The sequence below is a fragment of the Chaetomium globosum genome, genomic scaffold (assembly GCF_000143365.1).
Source record: "Chaetomium globosum CBS 148.51 scaffold_3 genomic scaffold, whole genome shotgun sequence".
NCBI classification, from domain to species: domain Eukaryota; kingdom Fungi; phylum Ascomycota; class Sordariomycetes; order Sordariales; family Chaetomiaceae; genus Chaetomium; species Chaetomium globosum.
In genome coordinates this window covers 870,357-888,190 of record NT_165978.1, presented here as the reverse complement: position 1 = coordinate 888,190, position 17,834 = coordinate 870,357, and the positions used below count along the sequence as shown (strand labels likewise).

The following is a 17,834-nucleotide window of genomic DNA, read 5'->3' as shown; positions in this document are numbered from 1 at the left end:
TGATCACTTGCTACGGCATTTTTTGCTTTCTCTCTCTCTTTCTCTCTCTCTCTCTCTCTCTCTCTCTCTCTCTGCTTGTCTCCTGCTCAAAATTTTCAATTCTCTCGTGATTTTGTGTTGTGGTGCTTCGCCGCCTTCTCTCTTATGCCGTGCGCTGGATACCACTTGATCGGATTACGGCACATGTTCTTTTTGCCTGCCTAGCCGGCCACTTTTTTCTTGGGCGGAATGAGCTAACGATTTCCGATGTCAGTCAAACTACTCTGGGTAGGTCTGCTTGCACAGGAGTATCAGGTGGTTGAGGGATTTCTCTTTATTCCTATCTCAATGCGCGGGACGGAGTCAAGGACCGTTATCTGTTCGAATCCGCCAAACAAACGCCGCCGATTTCAAATCGTAAAGGGGAGGATTGTTGTCGCCGGTGACGGGAAACCGCTGAGCCAGGTTTCCCGGACTGAGACTCCATCTTCGAGGGGGGCTACCTGCTAGGGTTTTGGTGATGGTGGGGGGTTGATCTAAGGAGGGTTACCTGGGATGGGCGAAGACTAGCAAAATTGGTGTTTTGGATAACGAAGAATGGGAAGTTCTTGGTTACTGCCATCTCACGCTACCTCCTTATTCGCCGTTGATGAGTGACATCTAGCCTGATCTAACATGTCTAGCAACTGCCATCAGCGGGTCTTATTAAAACCACAACATTACCAAAATAGGAAGTTATACCGGTAAGATCTGTGTACATCAATGCGGGCGGGGTGGTGGTGGTGGCGACACGAATTGAAGATTGGGCATCAACGGCCACCGGCCCCTGGGTCGGCGCGTTTCCAGTGGCCAATGAATGTCTCCCCCAACAGTAACAAAACTAAAGTTTCTCTCTTTTGCAGAGCTCTCGCACACTTACCGGAGAGGAGATACGCCAGCAGCTTGAAAGTTTCTGCTCCGTTCGGCAACCGGATTTTGTTTCACCGAGTGCCTTTGTGTCGAACAACAAGTGGGTGGGTGGGCTCTGAAGAGAGTGAGAAGGTTGAGCATAGATAGTTATTAGCGAGCTGCGCATCTCCATAATAAGTCTCCCATTCATTTACAATGCCTGCTAGGAAATCGACAGTCAGCTATTGTGGCTATGCAATGATAGAAGTACCCTTTGGAAACGTTTCGTCCGCGGTTTTGGAGGGTCAAACGGCAAGGCATCAGGAAGATCGCAAGTGAAACCGGGAACACAGGGACCGTGCCGCGCTGCAAAACCTGCGAAGTCTAGAATCGCGACAAGCCAAAACTGCCTTTTCATGGTTAGATTATTGCGCTCGGTTGGCCGAGAGTGCTTGGGAGCGGCGTTTATTCTTTGGCTCAACCTCCCCAGCTCGCGGGGGCTGGAGTGGAATGTCAGGTCGGTGCCCATGAAGTGAACTTCGATTTGCAGGGGTACCCAGGCCAGGGCCGAGGAGTTTGAACTGGCCCAGCGCCGCACAATCGTCATCGGTTGTTGTGTCTATTGCCGGGCGGCTTGGGGGAGCTGCCTGAACTTTTTTTCTTCTCTTTTTTCTTTTTTCTTTTTTTCTTTTCCCTACTCGGGCCTAGAAAAGTCGCGAGTAACATACGCACATATTAAGGATCTCGGCCGCACTCGTCTTGTGCCACTCGACAGCGGGAACTACCCTCCATCCGCAATCGTTTTCCGCCCCAGTAATTCTCCCCCTCGTTTCTCTCTCTCAGTGCTGGGCGGGTCTCTCACAGCTCCTGCCAAACGCGTCCACACAAGCGCCCTTTCCACCCCTGCTCCAGACCTTGGCTGGCTGCGCAGTGGATCGTGGATTGTGGTTGACCCGCTTTCTTGGCCGGAGCGGGTCCCCCTCCCCTCCGCACCAGAGCCCAAGGACTCCAAACTCATTTACCTGCCTTGCTGCGACACAGACAAAGTACAGCACTCACCATCACAACACATAATCCGCGAGCCTTGTCGCCCCGTCGTTTCCAGAAGCAGCAGCCATGGAGCAATGGCAGGCGTACAATGACCCTGCCAGCGCCGGCGGCCAGCGACGGTACAATGGAAACACTGGCAGCCAAATGTCGCCGCGGGACTTTGGTAGCGGCGCCCAGAACCCGGCGCAACAGCCCCCGGCGGGCTTCAAGTACGACAACTACCAGGGCGGCCTGAATCCGCACCAGACGCCGCCGTCGGCAACTTCGCCTATGGCGAGCCCGCTTCTGCACGACGGTAATGGCGACGTCCCGATGCAAGATTCCCATGATTCTTACGCCACTCTCAACCCTAACGCCAAATACCCGATGCGGCCGCATCATCAACAACACCCCTCCAGCGGTCGCACCGCCAACCTCCAACAAGAGCCTTCTGCCGCCGCCCAACGATACTCGCCCATGGAGGTTTTGTCGCCTACGTCGCCATACGGCCCCAAGTCGAGCAGCGCAAGCCAGTTTTCGCAACAGCCCGCGCAACGGCAATCGCCCACCCGCTCGTCGGACTATGCCCCGCAACAGAGCCCTTATTACAACACCCGTCAAGCGGCACCCCAGCTACCTCCGATCAATCCATACGGCGGCAGCCAGGATTCCTACTCCCCGTCAGCCATGACTCCCATGGACGGTTCCTATGTCGATCCCAAGTCGCCCAAGCGTGCCCCGCAGCCGCAACAACAACAGCAATCGACTTTGCAGGACAGGGGTCCTGTGCCTGAGTTCAAGCGCATTCGAGCATCGACAGATCTCAAGCCCAAGGTCAACAGCCAACCTGCATTTCGGCGAGCCAACCCCGAAGGTGGTTTTCTCAGCGTCAGTCACTGGCCTCCAATGCGCTACATGATTTGTCGCCAGATTTGCTAACCCAACCATCCCAGCCTCTCCAAGCGCTCACGGTGCAACTCCCAGCTACATACCGAATCTGCAACCCCGGCTTCAAGTACGAGTCGTCACGTAACCCTCGCCGTGTTTTGACGAAGCCGAGCAAGGGTTTGAAGAACGATGGCTACGATAATGAGGATAGCGATTATATCCTCTACGTCAATGACATCCTTGGCTCTGAGGAAGCTGGACACAAGTACGACTTCTCTCCGGGAGTGGGCAATACAGTGGCTAATATTTACTCTGTTAAGGAACCGATATCTGATCTTGGATGTTCTTGGCCAGGGCACCTTTGGCCAGGTTGTGAAATGCCAGAACATGAAGACCCAGGAAGTTGTCGCTGTCAAGGTCATCAAGAACCGCACAGCCTACTTCAACCAGAGCATGATGGAAGTGTCTGTTTTGGATTTGGTGAGTTGCTGCCGCGCCATTATTGTGCCATTCTTCCGAGCTGTTCTCAAACGCTAACCGAACGTAGCTCAACACCAAGCTGGACAAGAACGACGACCACCACCTCCTGCGGCTCAAAGATACCTTCATTCACAGACAACATCTGTGCTTGGTGTTTGAGCTGCTCAGCGTGAATTTGTACGAGCTTATCAAGCAGAACCAGTTCCGGGGTCTCAGCACAACCCTCGTTCGTGTTTTTGCTCAGCAGCTTTTGAACGGCCTAGCGCTGCTCAACAAGGCGAGGCTGATTCACTGCGACTTGAAACCGGAGAACATTCTCCTCAAGAATCTCGAGAGCCCAATCATCAAGATTATTGATTTCGGTTCCGCATGCGATGAACGGCAAACAGTTTACACATACATCCAGTCCAGGTTCTATCGGTCACCTGAGGTCTTGCTCGGCCTACCATATTCCTCGGCCATCGATATGTGGTCACTGGGATGTATCGTGGTCGAACTCTTCCTTGGCCTGCCCTTGTTCCCAGGTTCCTCTGAGTACAACCAGGTCTCCCGAATCGTTGAAATGCTTGGAAACCCTCCAAATTGGATGATCGAGATGGGCAAGCAAGCTGGCGAATTTTTCGAGAAGAGGCAGGATGAATTCGGCCGCCGAACTTACCACCTAAAGAGCATGGAACAGTACTCACGGGAACGCAACACAAAAGAACAACCCAGCAAGAAGTACTTCCAGGCCAACACATTGCCCGAGATTATCAAGTCATACCCGATGCCCCGGAAGAATATGAAGCAGTCAGAAATCGATAGGGGTAAGTCGTTACTGCCTATCGCTTTCTAGAGAACAAAGGAACTAACCATAACCACAGAAATGAATAACCGCATTGCCTTCATTGACTTCGTCAGGGGTTTGCTGACTATCAACCCCCTCGAAAGGTGGTCGCCACAACAGGCAAAGCTCCACCCTTTCATTACACAACAAAAGTATACTGGCCAGTTTGTGCCGCCCATGAACCTCAAGGCGAGCGCCCTCAACCGATCACCAGCTCCCGGTACACAGCAACAAATACAAGCCGAGGCCCTGAGCAAGCAAAGGGCCCAGGCAGCTCAAGCCCAAGCGCAGGCAAGCACAGCAGCACAAGGGGCCTACGGGTCTATGGGTGCCGTGCAGTATCAGCAGCAGCAGCAGCAGCAGCCGCAACATCAGCAGCAGCAACAACACCAGCAGCAGCCGCAGCAGCCGCAGCAGCAGCAAGGGCACCCACAGCAACCACCACCGCTTTACGGGAACAACAACATGTACACTCCAACCGGCGCGCAGCCAGGGGCGCCGCCCCCGTACAGTGGGCAGCAAGGTGGATATGGCCAGATGGGTATGGGACAGGCATCTGTGCAAATGCCGCCGGCCAACTATGCCCAATCCAACCTGTACGCTCAGCAAAACCGGCCTAGGCAGCGCGCTTCCACGATGGAGCAGCAACAGAGCGGCATCCCCGCCGCGATCCAGAGAGTAGCCAGCCACCTCGACCCGACGCAACCCATCCGACTCCAGCCCAGCCCGGCGTACTACCCGCCCCCACCAGAAGGTTTGGCAGGCATGGACCTCCAGACAGCCAGCAGGCAGCCAAGGAGGGGGAGCCGAGCGCAGCAGGGTGGACGGGGCAACAATCGTGACTTTATCCGGAATCTGGAGGCGCGCACGATGGAGGAGGGATTCATGGGCAGTGGCCAGGGCCCTTGGCATTAGAATTGCTATCCGGAGTGCTAGGAGGGTGGGTGGCAGGCTGCGAGTTGGATACGGTATGGCTTACGCGAGAGACACGAAAGGGGAAGCGGGGGCTGGAGGACGGGCATGATGTTATGGGCTTTCCCTTCCCATTGATGCAACTTGCAACTGCAATTTTCGGCGTTCCGAGACTCGTTGCTTTGCTTGCTTTCTTGCCTACCCTACTAGGTTTAAAGCTGCATTATCATTCGAGTCATCACCATTGTCATATTCTTGGTTGTCATTCCTGCCACGCTGTGTTCGTTTTTAAAGTCTTGCTTGGATGGGTGATGATGGGTGGATGGATAGTGGGGAAGGCAACGAAAAGAACATAGGGAAGGGGGGGTTCAACATTGGGGCGGCGGCACAAACACATTTGCCTTGTTGTTTACTATGTATATGGCTTATACTCTTCTTCCGTTCTGTAGCGCTAGCGGCTTTGATTTTGATGGTTGCGCCGCTCTGTGTTGACTCCGTCTGGATAAACGGCGAATGGGCATCTTGGGGAAAAGATTGAACAAGAGAAATATGTATTATTGAGCAACCGCTTTCTGACAACGGCTTGCCTGGCTATGTACTTCCCTTGAGCAGACTGCTATTCATTTTTAGTATTGAGGGACAATACCTGTGGGTAAGTCTACAATAGTAGTATCGTAGCTAAAGAATAAGTATGTGTAAATGCCGAGATGCCTCAAATAATAATTCACCATTGAAATATCTAGACTCTTGCTCTGAGGGTCGAGTTGAAGCTGAATGTATGAGAATGCGTGCCAGGACACTGTGTGGATACAGTGCGGGTATTCGCCAAGATTCCGAGTTGCTTTTAGCTTCGAATTGTCGGCGGGCCGCAGGGGCAAATCCTCGCTGGCGCGCGCCAGAAACACGGTCCAGCGACAAACCGCCCGCAGCCATTGTGAGAAAGAGCGCCAGCTGCAGCCTCGCCTTCAAAAACAAAAGTTCATCGCTGCATTCTATTTTACTGCACCCTACAAAGAAACCATCCCGCTACACCTGCATTTCGACATTCTATTCACTCGACCGATCAAGTTACCTAATTGCACGGCAACATGGTCGCCAACGGCAAGAATGGCGGCAAGGGCGCCGCCGACTTGGAAAAGATAATCCACGAAGGTATGCAACCCAGCGCGCTCACTTTTCGGACGCCGAGCACCCAGAACCAACCATCCACTCTCTAGCTCGCGATCGAAAGAAGAACGAAGCGCTTGCCGCCAGGATATTTGGCAAAGACCGCCGCTCAAGCACCCCCGCCTCCAAATCGTCCCTCGCCGGCAGCCTCGCCAGCCGCGCAGGCGTGAAGAAGGTTCGTTTGCCTGATTGACTCCCCAATCGCCCCATCCCAGTCCGCTAACCTTTACCCACGGTAGCGTACCGAGCATACTAGCCGCCCGCGGCATAGTACGGGCAACATTGACGGAGAATGGACGCACGACCTCCACGAGACACAGACCCAGGGCCCCAGGGCCAACGGTCGAGCCAGCGGCAGCGGTGCAGGCTCCCTCGCCGCACGCATCACTGACCCGAATGCACCCCCGACCGGACCAGCGAGCCACAGGCGCCAGACGCGTCGCGCCGCCCAGGTAGCACAAGCCCTGATAAGGTCGGAACTGCAATCATCCCACCCCCGGCAGCAACAACGCCCAGCGCACCCGGAAACCGGTACCAACGGCGCGATTCCGACAGGGCCGAAGGCCATGGCGAAGCCGACAGGCGCATTCAACAAGGGCATCACGATCCGGGGTTTGGCCGGCCCATTTGTCGTCATGGCACAGAACTTTGCCCCCGGCACGACGGCGGCCGACATCGAGAGCGCCGTGACCCCTGTGGGTGGTATCGTTACCAGCTGTCGCGTGGTGAAGCAGCACCCGTTGGTAATTGCGGAGATCGTTTTCGAGAGTAAGGAAGGTGCCGACAATGTAATTGCTACGTTCAACAACCAGACAGTATGTCGCTCCCGCTTCCCGACATTTAGGCAGTTTTGAACGCTAACTGTACCAGGCCGATGGTCGCGTCCTGAGCGTCTACCCCAAGGTTGGCAACACCCCCTCCGCCCCCGTCAACCCAGCATCAGCTCGCGCCTCGTCCGACGACATGGTGGTAGATGGGTCCTATGGCTTCGATGAGCCAATGGATGCGGACCCCCAACCGGCGAAACAACCTCCCACGGGGCCGGCGGCGGGAGTTGGCAGTGGCTTGTACAGCGACAATCTCGTGAAGACGAACCGCTGGGGTCGGGGTTTCAGCCGGAGTGGACGCTTCAATGGGAGATAGAGCGTATCACCTCTATGGCCGCTCTGGTGTCGACCCTCCGCGCATTGAAGATGCCGATAGATCTTCGAGTGCATGAGTTGTAGGCATTCTTCCCATTCTTGTATTTGGTGGTGGAACTGGGTAATCACGGAGAGCCTTGGGGTGCTAGGAAAGTGATGTCATGTTGGTTAAGCACGGCGTACATTGGCGTTTCAGGTCCCATGGTGGGAAGGTTTGGAATTCTCGAGGGCTAGAACAGCAGACGGACAGATAACGCAAAGGGTCGCGGGTGTGCCTATGGCGAAATAAACAACGAGAAAGAAATGACGGCATCCAACATCGCCCATTTTCTGAATCTAGCGCCATCAATCCCGTATGTGTTCCTGCAGCGTTGGATGATGTTTTGGCGGATGGATGTGGGATAATGCAGTAGTAGTAAGTAAAGAATGTGACATGTCGACAGAACTTGAACCTTATTACACCTGAGGACGGCTCTAGGAGCACCTTCCTCCTCACTCCTGAGAATTCATCTCGACCCTCTTTCCCCAAACCAGCCTAGAGTGCCTTCCGTAGTTGATGGACACGGCGTTGCCTAATCTATTTATCTGCGAGGGTTATCGAAAGAACGGGGCCACAGTCTTCGCCCTCTTCCTCGGCGAATGTCCGAGTCGGAACTACCATCCATTCTATGCTGTTATTATAGTGTGTAAGCCAACCAGGCCTCACATTGTTATCATTACTCAAGGGATTCATCTTCCTCTTGCTTCTCCAGTTTTACCATTGTATCAAATTCAATCTTAAGAATAAAAGAAGCAGGGCGTTTCCAACATGTCGGCCACCCCCGACTTCGTCGGCCCATCGGACCAGGCAAGCCTCGAGACAAGCCTCAATACAAGCCGTTCCCGGAAGTCCATCGTTGCTAGTCTTCGCCACAAGACATCGCGACTCCTTGGTCGCAATGTCACCACCAAAAACGCCACAACAGACAACACTCCCCAGCCCCTCCAACCCGACCCGCCGAAGAGCAAACGCGGTTGGTTCCACTCGGTCGGTTCTCGCTTCCATCGCCATGACCACATCGCTCTCGGATCGTCAGAGTGCTCCCAGGAGATCCAGATTGTGATGGAGGAAGCACCTCAGAAAACCAACTCGCCCTCTTCCCCTGAGACCACGCCGCCCCGGTCACCCATGAGACGTCGCCGTTTTAGGAGTCGTCTTCGGCTGCATTCTCTGCCCTCAAGGTTTCGCCGACGTGGCGTCTCCCTGTTTAGCCGATCACCGTCTCTTTCGGACGAAGACAAGGAGAACTTTGTAGCTGTTGCTGGTCCCGCCGCGCGTTCAGGGGAAGGTTCCAACGCCGGGAGCTGGAGTTCGTTCCGGTCTGGTGTCCAAAGAGCTGTTCGGGGTGAGTGGTCTTGTTACCCCTTAAGTAACTCGCGATGGAAGGCTAAAAGCAAGGCCTAGAAGTAGTAGATAGCAACTTCCGTTTCTCCGAGGAACGTAGTCACAGCCACCCACACAGTGAGCAAACAGCGCCCAGTCACCACTGCGTAAGGTAGCTGATCTATACTAGGTGGCCCACTGCCGCGGCCGTCACGCCCGCCCCCCAGAGTTCCGCTCCGGACCCTCTGGACAATCATGTCTGCTGACTCCTCCGAGTCAGTCTCTACCCGATACCCTTTCTCTCAAGCCACACATCTTAAAACTAACTAATATAACCCCCCTTCTGCAGAGGTCATGACCAACCTCAAAGCCAAACCGCCGGAGACCAGGACCAAGACCCAAACCAAGGTAGAGAACACTCACCACCCCTGAAAAGATACCAGCTCTCCTCCCCGGACTGGTCGCCGGACTGGTCACCGCCCTCATCGCCAACTTGCCTCCTCCCCTCGCCATCATCCCGCCGGAGCAGCGAGCCTTCGTCCCCGGGCGCTCTGACTCATTCCGGTTCGACTGTGGACTCGTTTTCGGTGCTCACACCTCACGGTCCCCCCAGCCCGGCCAGTACGGCTAGTCATGTTGATAGTTCGGATGTGGCTGGGGGCCAAATACAGGGGGGTGGGAGAGAGGATGGGGGGGATGTGCCTGGGATGCTGGGTAGCGTTGGGGAAACGGGAGGGGAGAGAATTGGGGGTAGACATGACGTGGAAAGAACCGGAGTTGGGTCGATGTGGGAGGGAGCTAGGCCGAGGGTTGTCTCGAGCCCTGCTGTGGTTGCTTGAAGAGGCGTGGGTTTTGGCGCGAAGAGTGGGATAACATAGGATTACCCAGTATTGATATAGATGTTGTGATAACAGTGTTCCCGGGGTGGGATTGGTTCCGTAGGGTTACGAAATGGGATGGGAAGAGTTTGAATAGAGATATCAAAAAGCCGTAGACAAAGTTCGCCACTAGGCCTAGAGTTGTCGACACAGTTGCTTAAAAGTACATTCTTTACAGGGAGTAAGACGCTTTGCTTCCCTGGTAGATCGTATTGTACATGGCATAAACCCCCAACTATAAATGTACACGTATAATACATCTCCCACCCCCAACAAACTCCAACAATCTAGAACGAAGCATGCCGCGCCGCCTGCCTCGCCGTGCGCTCCTCCGCCAGGCCCTCCACCTCCTCCAACACCGTGCGGCGCTCCCTCACCTCCTCGGGCGGCGGGCCGTCCGGGTACAGGATGCGCACGTGACGCTCGACCAGCCGCTGCAGCACGATGCGGCGCGCGTGCCACAGCTTGGCCGCCCGCCGGTCCGCCGCCGCCACCAGCTGCATCATGCCGTCCTCGGCCCCCGCCACCCGGTCGATCGCCGCGATCATCCGCCGCGCCGTCGCCATGATCTCCTGCAGCGCGCCGCGCTGCCGCTCCCGCTCCTCTTCTGGGGAGCGGGTCGCTTCGGCGGGGTAGGAGAGCGAGCCGGTCAGGATCCGGAAGGGCTCCCACATGCGGTCGAGGGCCGCGAGGATTTGCGTGCCGTGCGCGAGCTTGCCGGCTGCGGAGGCGGCGGCGGCGGTTTCGTTGGGCGTGGTGGGTGGTGGTGCGTCGTGGAAGTGGCGCGTGTTGGCGCGCGCCACTTGGAGGAACAAGCGCATGGCGAGGGCGTCGGCGTAGCGCTGCTTGGTGGCCATGACGTCGAAGATGCGGCAGGCGTTTTTGAAGGCTTGCGGGTTGAGGTTGTCGCCGATGCAGGCTGAGAAGCCGCGCCGGAAGGTGAGTGGGGTGAGGAGCGTCGGGGGCATCTCCGCGATGACTGAGGCGACTTGTGCGCTCGCGTGGCCCGAGGCGAGAGCCCGTAGGTACCAGGCGTGGTTTGAGTCGTCGGGTGTTACCTTGGCGATCTTGGTGAGGTAGTTCCAGTATTTTACCGCGCTGGACGTCTTGCGCGTGTTGACGAGAACGGTGAGGACGAGGGACAGCGTCTTGTTGCCGGGTCGGGCGTACAGAGGGGTTTTGTTCGCTCTCAGTCCAACGAACGCCTTTCGGTCCTTCGGTGACATGTTGGTGGTGTCCGCGGTTTCGTTTTCTGGCATGGACGGATCGGCTGCGGCGTCGGTTTCGGCGGGCGGGGCGTCGGGGAGCTTGACGTTGGGTTTATCTAACCTTGGAATCTTCATGGTCTGTTCGAGCAGGTCCAAGACGCTATCGTTGTCTTTGTAGTCGCCCATAGCAAGTAATCTGCCCATGGCAAACACCAAATGTTCGTCAATGATGATCTTGGCGCTCTTCCAATTCGCAATCACGTCCGTCCAGATAGCCCTCGCTCTCAAGAGGTTCTTTTGAATCTCCCGCTTGACCTCGGCATCGATCAGTCCGATGTTGGATCTGTCTGCGTGGCCCGAGTCGTATCTGAGGGCGTTTAGGACGATGGTAAAGGTATGGGCATCCGGAGAGCGCATGCTGGCATTGGAAGTTACTAGGATGGTAAACAAGCTCTCGAGGTCTCCTGCACGAGCGCAAACCTCAAGGACGGCGTTCATGTGAATGGTGTTGGGCTTGAGTGGCCCGGCCTTGATCATGAAGTTGTAGATCCTGGTGGCCTCGGCTACCGCCAGCTTGGGATGGATAGATTGTGCGCAGCCGCGAAAGATGATGGTGTACGTCTTTGCGTTGGGTATTTGAGCTCGCTTTTTCATCTGGGCGGGGGTTAGCACCCTGTATATCCTAAACAAGCAAGCAGGCGAATGCGCACCTCGTTGTATAACTTCACGGCAGCATGAAGGCGATGGTTCTTCATTTGGTGATCGATCAGATGATTCCAGCTAACCTCGACCTTGGTATTTCGGCTGGACATACGCGCCATCATAAGTGCCTCGTCGAAACGGCCCTTTTCAAGCATTCCGGCGACACTCTGGGCAATGTGATAGGGGTCCTGGGTGAGGCTAAGATGCCTCCTGATGTTTGACTCCAGCTTTTTCTCATACATCTTCCTGGCATGATCGCCACCTCTTGTATCGAGGTTTTCGTACTCCAAATCTTCCTTATCGTCACCGGGTGGCTCTTTACCCGAGGCCCTTTTTCCCTTCGAGGGGGAATGTTGGGTCCCGAATTGGTTAGGGCTTTCAATACTGCTACGCAAATCGGCCCCAGCCCTTTTCCCTGTGTATGGCCTCCGGCCCGATATCGAGCTCGCAGCTCTCTTCTGTAGAGGACCAAGCAACCGGGCTCCGATGGGACCAGTGGGGGTCCCTGTGAGGCTTCGGAGGCAACCCCGGCAGACGAACATGGCGGCGCGAGTTGCCCTTTGGGGCGGGGAAACAGAGGTGGTGGTATAATCTCCTTCAACGATTGGCGTAATTCGGCTCAGAATATAAACGCGGGGTATCGGAATGGACTGACGATGGTGATGCTCAAGTTCAAAATTCGAGCCTTCGCACTTGCGCTGCTCTCTTTCGATGGCTTGGCGCCCCAACTTTTTTTTCCGTCCTTTGCCTGCCGGATAACAACTGAGTGGGGGCATCCATTGGCGGCCAGGGGTCCAGCGATTGAGAGGTTTACAGGGGTACGCGTCGCTGTACGCGAGAGACACGAAAAGCGCGTCCACTGTAAACTGGCAATTAACGAATGAGACCCGTGCCTTATTCCCACGCAACGCACAACACACCAATAACCGCCCCGAGAGTGTTGTTTCCCTCAATCCCCGAGGACAACCAAATCCTCCAAAAGACTGCTTAACGTCACGTCAATGTCAATGCCATCGTCCTGAAACCTCAATTATATCGTCATCAAGCCACCGAAGAAACCCGAATTACACAAAAGAGACGAAGCAAAAATGTCCAAAGCCAGCAAGCGCGGGAGGTTCGCTGAACTGCGCGCCTTGCGCCAGTCTGGCAAGAAGAATTTTGACACGTACGAGGTCGAAGATGCTGCGGACCTCTACGAAGAAGTCGACGAGAACCAGTACAAGAAGATCGTTCGAGACCGCCTTAACGAAGACGACTTTGTTGTAGATGACAACGGTGAGGGGTATGCCGACGACGGCCGTGAAGAATGGGACCGCGTGCAAACGTACGATTCTGAAAGTGATGGCGCCTTGCCAGTTCGTGGAAAGGATCGAAAGTGTAGGAACTCCTCATGTCCTTCAATGGTTGCAGCTTAGTAGCGTAGCCCACTAACCCTTTTACTCATACACAGCCAAGAAGCAGCGGGATGAAGAGCAGTCAAAACGAGACGCGAATGACCGGAACATCTCGGAGTACTTTACAAAGGGGGCTTCCAAGGCACAACCTAAGCCAAAGGTCGGTTCGGTTCCAGTCGGCCCCGGCGCTACTGACTGACACCCTGCCAGGTCATCAAGACAGAAGAAGACGACAAGTTTCTGGAAGATCTCCTCGGCGAAGTCGATGCGAACGTCCCGGTACCCGCTCCGAGGGTGACGAAGAAGAGAGACAGGTCGGCCGAGAGGAGGAGAAACCGCGCGCTCTCCCCAGCACGAGAATCGCGGCAGCCGGCCACCAAGAAGACCAAAATGCTTGACGGTAGTGCATCCTCTCCCGTGGCCACCGATGTTGCCATGGCCGAAGACGATTTTGTGCCGCCCGCCGAAGAAGATGAACTCCCTGTGCCTCTCGACGTGGACATGAGCGACCCTGCACCCTCTTCGCCTGCAGCAAAGGTTGCTGAGCGGCGGACACAACCCAAGCCAGACACCAACGAATACGACGACTTCGACGATGACGATGACGACATGATGGAAGTTGGCCGTACAGGTGCTGTTGCTGCTGCGAGTGTCAACCTGTCCGCCGCGCGGCAGATCAAGAAGATCATCAAACCCGACCCAACACCGGTGACTTCGTCACCCGCCAAGGGTCCGGAAACGGCCGTTGACGCATCGTCGTGGAATGGTATCAACGACAAGCTTAACGTCGTAAGCAGCTCGCAACCAGAGGCTAGGAGTATGGGAAAGATGGACTACAAAGACGCCATCGAGCCGGATGGCAGTCTGAACATGTTTTGGACTGATTATACCGAAGTGCATGGCAGCTTGTGTCTCTTTGGTAAGGTTCTGAACAAAAAGACCGGTCATCATGTCAGCTGCTTCGTGAAAGTCGACAACATTCTCAGGAAGCTCTATTTCTTGCCCCGCAAGCACCGGGTGCAGCGCGGTGTTAAAACCACGGAGCAGGTGGAGATGATGGATGTCTACAGCGAAGTTGACACTATCATGACCAAGATGAACGTCAACATGCACAAGATCAAGACTTGCACCCGGAAATATGCCTTCGAACTCCCCGACATCCCCAAAAAGGCTCAGTACATGAAGCTGCTCTACCCCTACACCAAGCCCGCCATTGAGCTCGGCACGAAGGGCGAGACCTTCTCACATGTTTTCGGCACCAATACTTCTCTATTCGAGCAATTCGTGCTCTGGAAAAACGTCATGGGTCCGTGCTGGTTGCGGATCAAAGATGCCGACTTTGGTGCATTGAAGAATGCCTCGCACTGCCGGCTCGAAGTCCTTGTCGATAACCCAGAGATGGTGACGGTGGTGGAAGAGAATGAAGGCATGGATATGCCTCCGCTAACCATGATGAGCATCGCCCTGCGCACCATGTTCAATGCAAAAGACAACAAGCAGGAGATTTTAGCCATCAGCGCCAGGATCTACGAGGATGTTTCGCTCAGCGACACAACTCCGGCAGATAAGCTGCCATGTCGGACGTTCACCCTCGTCCGGCCACAAACAAATGCCTTCCCTCTCGGTTTTGAGAAACTAGCCAAGGAGAGGAAGAGAGGATCGGTCAAGCTTATGAAGCAGGAGTCTGATATCCTAACCTTCTTCTTAGCCCAGGTTGATCTTGTTGACCCGGACGTCATTCTCGGCCACCAGCTGGAGGGCGTAGACTATAGCATTTTGCTGAACCGCCTCTACGAGAAAAAGACACATCAATGGTCTCGCCTAGGGAGGTTGAGGCGGTCCGCATGGCCACCCTCCATTGGCAAAGTCGGCGGCAACGTTTTTGCCGAGCGCCAGGTTATGGCCGGTCGCCTTCTTTGCGATCTCGCCAACGAGGCCGGCAAATCTGTCATGTATCAGTGCCAGTCGTGGAGTCTGACGGAAATGTGCAGTCGCTATCTTGGGGGAGATATCCATCGACGAGATGTAGACAACGAGTCGGCTCTCAAAACCTGGGCTGTTTCTAAGGAGGGCCTGATAGACTACTTGTCGCACGCCGAGGCCGACACCTACTTTATCTCGGCCCTGGCCTTCAGGACTCAGATCCTTCCTCTCACCAAAGTCCTCACCAACCTGGCAGGTAACTCGTGGGCGCGAACCCTTACAGGTACCCGTGCCGAGCGAAACGAGTACATTCTTCTTCACGCATTCCACAAGAAACGCTTCATCTGCCCTGACAAACAGCCCTTCAAGGGGCGAGGGCGCGCCGACGAAGAAGACCAGGAGGACGGTGGCGCCGATAGTAAGAAAAAGGACAAGTACAAGGGTGGTCTCGTTTTCGAGCCCGAAAGGGGTCTATATGACAAGTTTGTGCTCGTCATGGACTTCAACTCCCTTTATCCCTCCATCATCCAAGAGTACAATATCTGCTTTACTACCGTTGATCGGTCGTTTGTGGTGAGTACCCTTTTGCCTCATACGTGAACACCCTTGCTAATTTAGGGCCTAGTCGGATGATGAAGATGGAGTGCCTCCAGTTCCGGAGGACAAAGAACTTGGAATCCTCCCGAAGCTCATTTCTGAGCTGGTCGATCGTCGTAGACAAGTCAAGGGCCTGATGAAGGCCAAGGGTATCACCCCAGAGCAACTTGCAACCTACGACATCAAGCAACTAGCCCTAAAGTTGACGGCCAATTCCATGTACGGCTGTTTGGGGTATACCAAGTCTCGGTTCTACGCCAGACCTCTTGCTGTTCTCACCACCTTTAAGGGCCGCGAGATTCTCCGCAGCACCAAAGATTTGGCTGAGGGCATGTCACTGCAGGTCATCTATGGTGACACGGACTCCGTCATGATCAACGCGAATGTGGACAATGTAGCGGACGCGTTCAAGGTTGGCCGGGCGTTCAAAGCCGAGGTCAACAAGCGGTACAAGCGGCTCGAGATCGATATCGACAATGTTTTCCGCCGCATCCTCCTCCAGGCCAAGAAGAAGTATGCCGCCATGAACCTTGTCGAGGTCGACGGAAAATTCATCGAGGAGATGGAGGTCAAGGGTCTCGACATGAAGCGCCGCGAGTATTGTCCTTTGTCAAGGGATATTTCGAAGCGTATCCTCGACGAGATTCTTTCGGGCGATGACATCGAGCTATCCATCCAGCGCATCCACGAATACTTGCGTGACATCTCAAGCAAGATGCGCGAACAAGCGATTGCAACATCCAAATACATCATCCTGACCCAACTCGGCAAATCTCCCAAGGAGTATCCCAACGCAGACAGCATGCCTCAGGTCCAAGTTGCTCTCCGCGAACTTGCGCGTGGCAAGACGATGCGCAAAGGCGACGTCGTTTCGTACATCATCACAGGCGATAGCAAGACCACGTCAGAGCCTGCCCCAAAGCGCGCCTACACCCCACAAGACGTGCTCAAGGCCGATTCGGGCCTGACTCCCGACGTGGAGTGGTACCTGGGCAAGCAAATCTTCCCGCCCGTCGAGCGCCTCTGCGCGAATATCGTCGGCACCTCAACCGCCCAGCTGGCCGACAACCTCGGCCTCGACGTCCGGCGCTACGCCACCAACAACACCAGCAACTCTTCCAGCAGCAACCGCGACGTCGAGATCCACCCGCTCGAGTCCCAAATCCCCGACGCGACCCGCTTCCAAGACTGCGCGCGCCTCTCGCTGCGCTGCCGCGCCTGCAAGACCACCGCCCCCTTCGAAGGCCTGCTCGGCTCCAGCGACCGCATCACCCCCTCGGGCGTGTCCTGCCCCCAGTGCGGCACCGTCCTCTCGACGCTCTCCATCGTGGCGCAGGTCGAGGCGGCGGCGCGCGCCCAGACGGCGCGCTACTACGAAGGGTGGCTGGTGTGCGACGACGCGAGCTGCGGCAACCGCACGCGACAGATCAGCGTCGCGGGCAGCCGCTGCCTGGGGCCCCGCGGCCTCGCCCGCGACTGCCAGGGCCGCATGCGCTACGAGATGGGCGAGAAGGCCGTCTACAACCAGCTGCTGTACTTTGCCTCGCTGTGGGACGTGGACCGCGCCAAGAAGAAGCTTGTCGCGACCGCGACTGAGGGCGGGGAGGGTGTTCCGGCCGGGGAGGCGAGGGATAAGGTGCTTGTGCTGGCGGAGCATAATAAAACGAGGTTTGGGACGGTGAAGGGCGTGATGGATAAGTATTTGGAGAAGTGTGGCCGGCAGTGGGTGGCCATGGATACCCTGTTTTCAAAGCTTGGGTTTACGGCTGCTTGAGGTATGGTTGTCAGAGTTGGATGCTGCGGGACACTGGATAATGCTCCACGAATGGTTTCTCATCTTGTTTTGTTCCCTTGGTGGCATAGGGGAGGGGTTGGCGCTGGGTTGGTTTGGTGGATGGATGGTGGTCACGTCTCTTTTAACTTTGTTATAACACACAAATGAAACATAATGTCCCCAAGAATGGTCACAGTACGACAAGGAACTTGCAAAGGTAATGCAACAACAATTTGGGTTGAAACCTATTCGACCAGCTATAAATGCCCATAACAAGAACAGAATCAAACCAACGATTGTGTACATACAAAGGCCTGTCTATAGCCTCGAGGCACCGCACCAGGCCTCCAGATGACCTGTCAACGACAGGTAATGCGCCCTTGTTTTTCGTGTCTCTCTCGTCCCCAACCAACTCTTGCATGCCCAGCCAAACCTTCGTCATCACGCCCTGGCTTCCGAGCCATTCCCCCTCTTTGTGATATCGCTTTCCGCTTGCCATATATGAAAATGATTGACAGACATAACGGCAGAAGAAAAAGGAGAATAAAACAGGCCAACAAAAAGCCTCCAATCCCGGGAGGGGGCCACCATTACAAAGACCACCCCATGCGCCAAAATCGTCGTGGGTTGAAGTGGTTGGGGAGCCGATGAGCGGATGGGATGTCGCCTTGTCTCAGAAAAAGC

General features: G+C 55.4%; 5 protein-coding genes across 5 annotated transcripts; 4 read left to right on the top strand and 1 right to left on the bottom strand.

The window, feature by feature from the left end:
* Nucleotides 1-1,983: 1,983 nt before the first annotated feature.
* Nucleotides 1,984-5,005, top strand: CHGG_05572 (uncharacterized protein; the record flags this gene model as incomplete). The annotated part of the gene is made up of 5 exons (XM_001221666.1): nt 1,984-2,784; nt 2,850-3,068; nt 3,139-3,264; nt 3,332-4,070; nt 4,128-5,005. The coding sequence occupies 5 exons, from the start codon at nt 1,984-1,986 to the stop codon at nt 5,003-5,005; spliced, it is 2,763 nt and encodes a 920-aa protein (XP_001221667.1).
* Nucleotides 5,006-6,090: 1,085 nt separating this feature from the next.
* On the top strand, nt 6,091-7,312 carry CHGG_05571 (uncharacterized protein; the record flags this gene model as incomplete). Its single annotated transcript, XM_001221665.1, has 4 exons — nt 6,091-6,154; nt 6,220-6,344; nt 6,409-6,984; nt 7,040-7,312. 4 exons carry the CDS (start codon nt 6,091-6,093, stop codon nt 7,310-7,312), a joined length of 1,038 nt encoding a protein of 345 aa, XP_001221666.1.
* An 807-nt stretch (nt 7,313-8,119) lies between these two features.
* On the top strand, nt 8,120-9,305 carry CHGG_05570 (uncharacterized protein; the record flags this gene model as incomplete). The annotated part of the gene is made up of 3 exons (XM_001221664.1): nt 8,120-8,696; nt 9,024-9,082; nt 9,288-9,305. The coding sequence occupies 3 exons, from the start codon at nt 8,120-8,122 to the stop codon at nt 9,303-9,305; spliced, it is 654 nt and encodes a 217-aa protein (XP_001221665.1).
* Nucleotides 9,306-9,839: 534 nt separating this feature from the next.
* Nucleotides 9,840-11,704, bottom strand: CHGG_05569 (uncharacterized protein; the record flags this gene model as incomplete). The annotated part of the gene is made up of 2 exons (XM_001221663.1): nt 9,840-11,414; nt 11,471-11,704. 2 exons carry the CDS (start codon nt 11,702-11,704, stop codon nt 9,840-9,842), a joined length of 1,809 nt encoding a protein of 602 aa, XP_001221664.1.
* Nucleotides 11,705-12,550: 846 nt separating this feature from the next.
* Nucleotides 12,551-17,150, top strand: CHGG_05568 (uncharacterized protein; the record flags this gene model as incomplete). Its single annotated transcript, XM_001221662.1, has 4 exons — nt 12,551-12,839; nt 12,913-13,016; nt 13,067-15,352; nt 15,405-17,150. 4 exons carry the CDS (start codon nt 12,551-12,553, stop codon nt 17,148-17,150), a joined length of 4,425 nt encoding a protein of 1,474 aa, XP_001221663.1.
* Nucleotides 17,151-17,834: the final 684 nt, after the last annotated feature.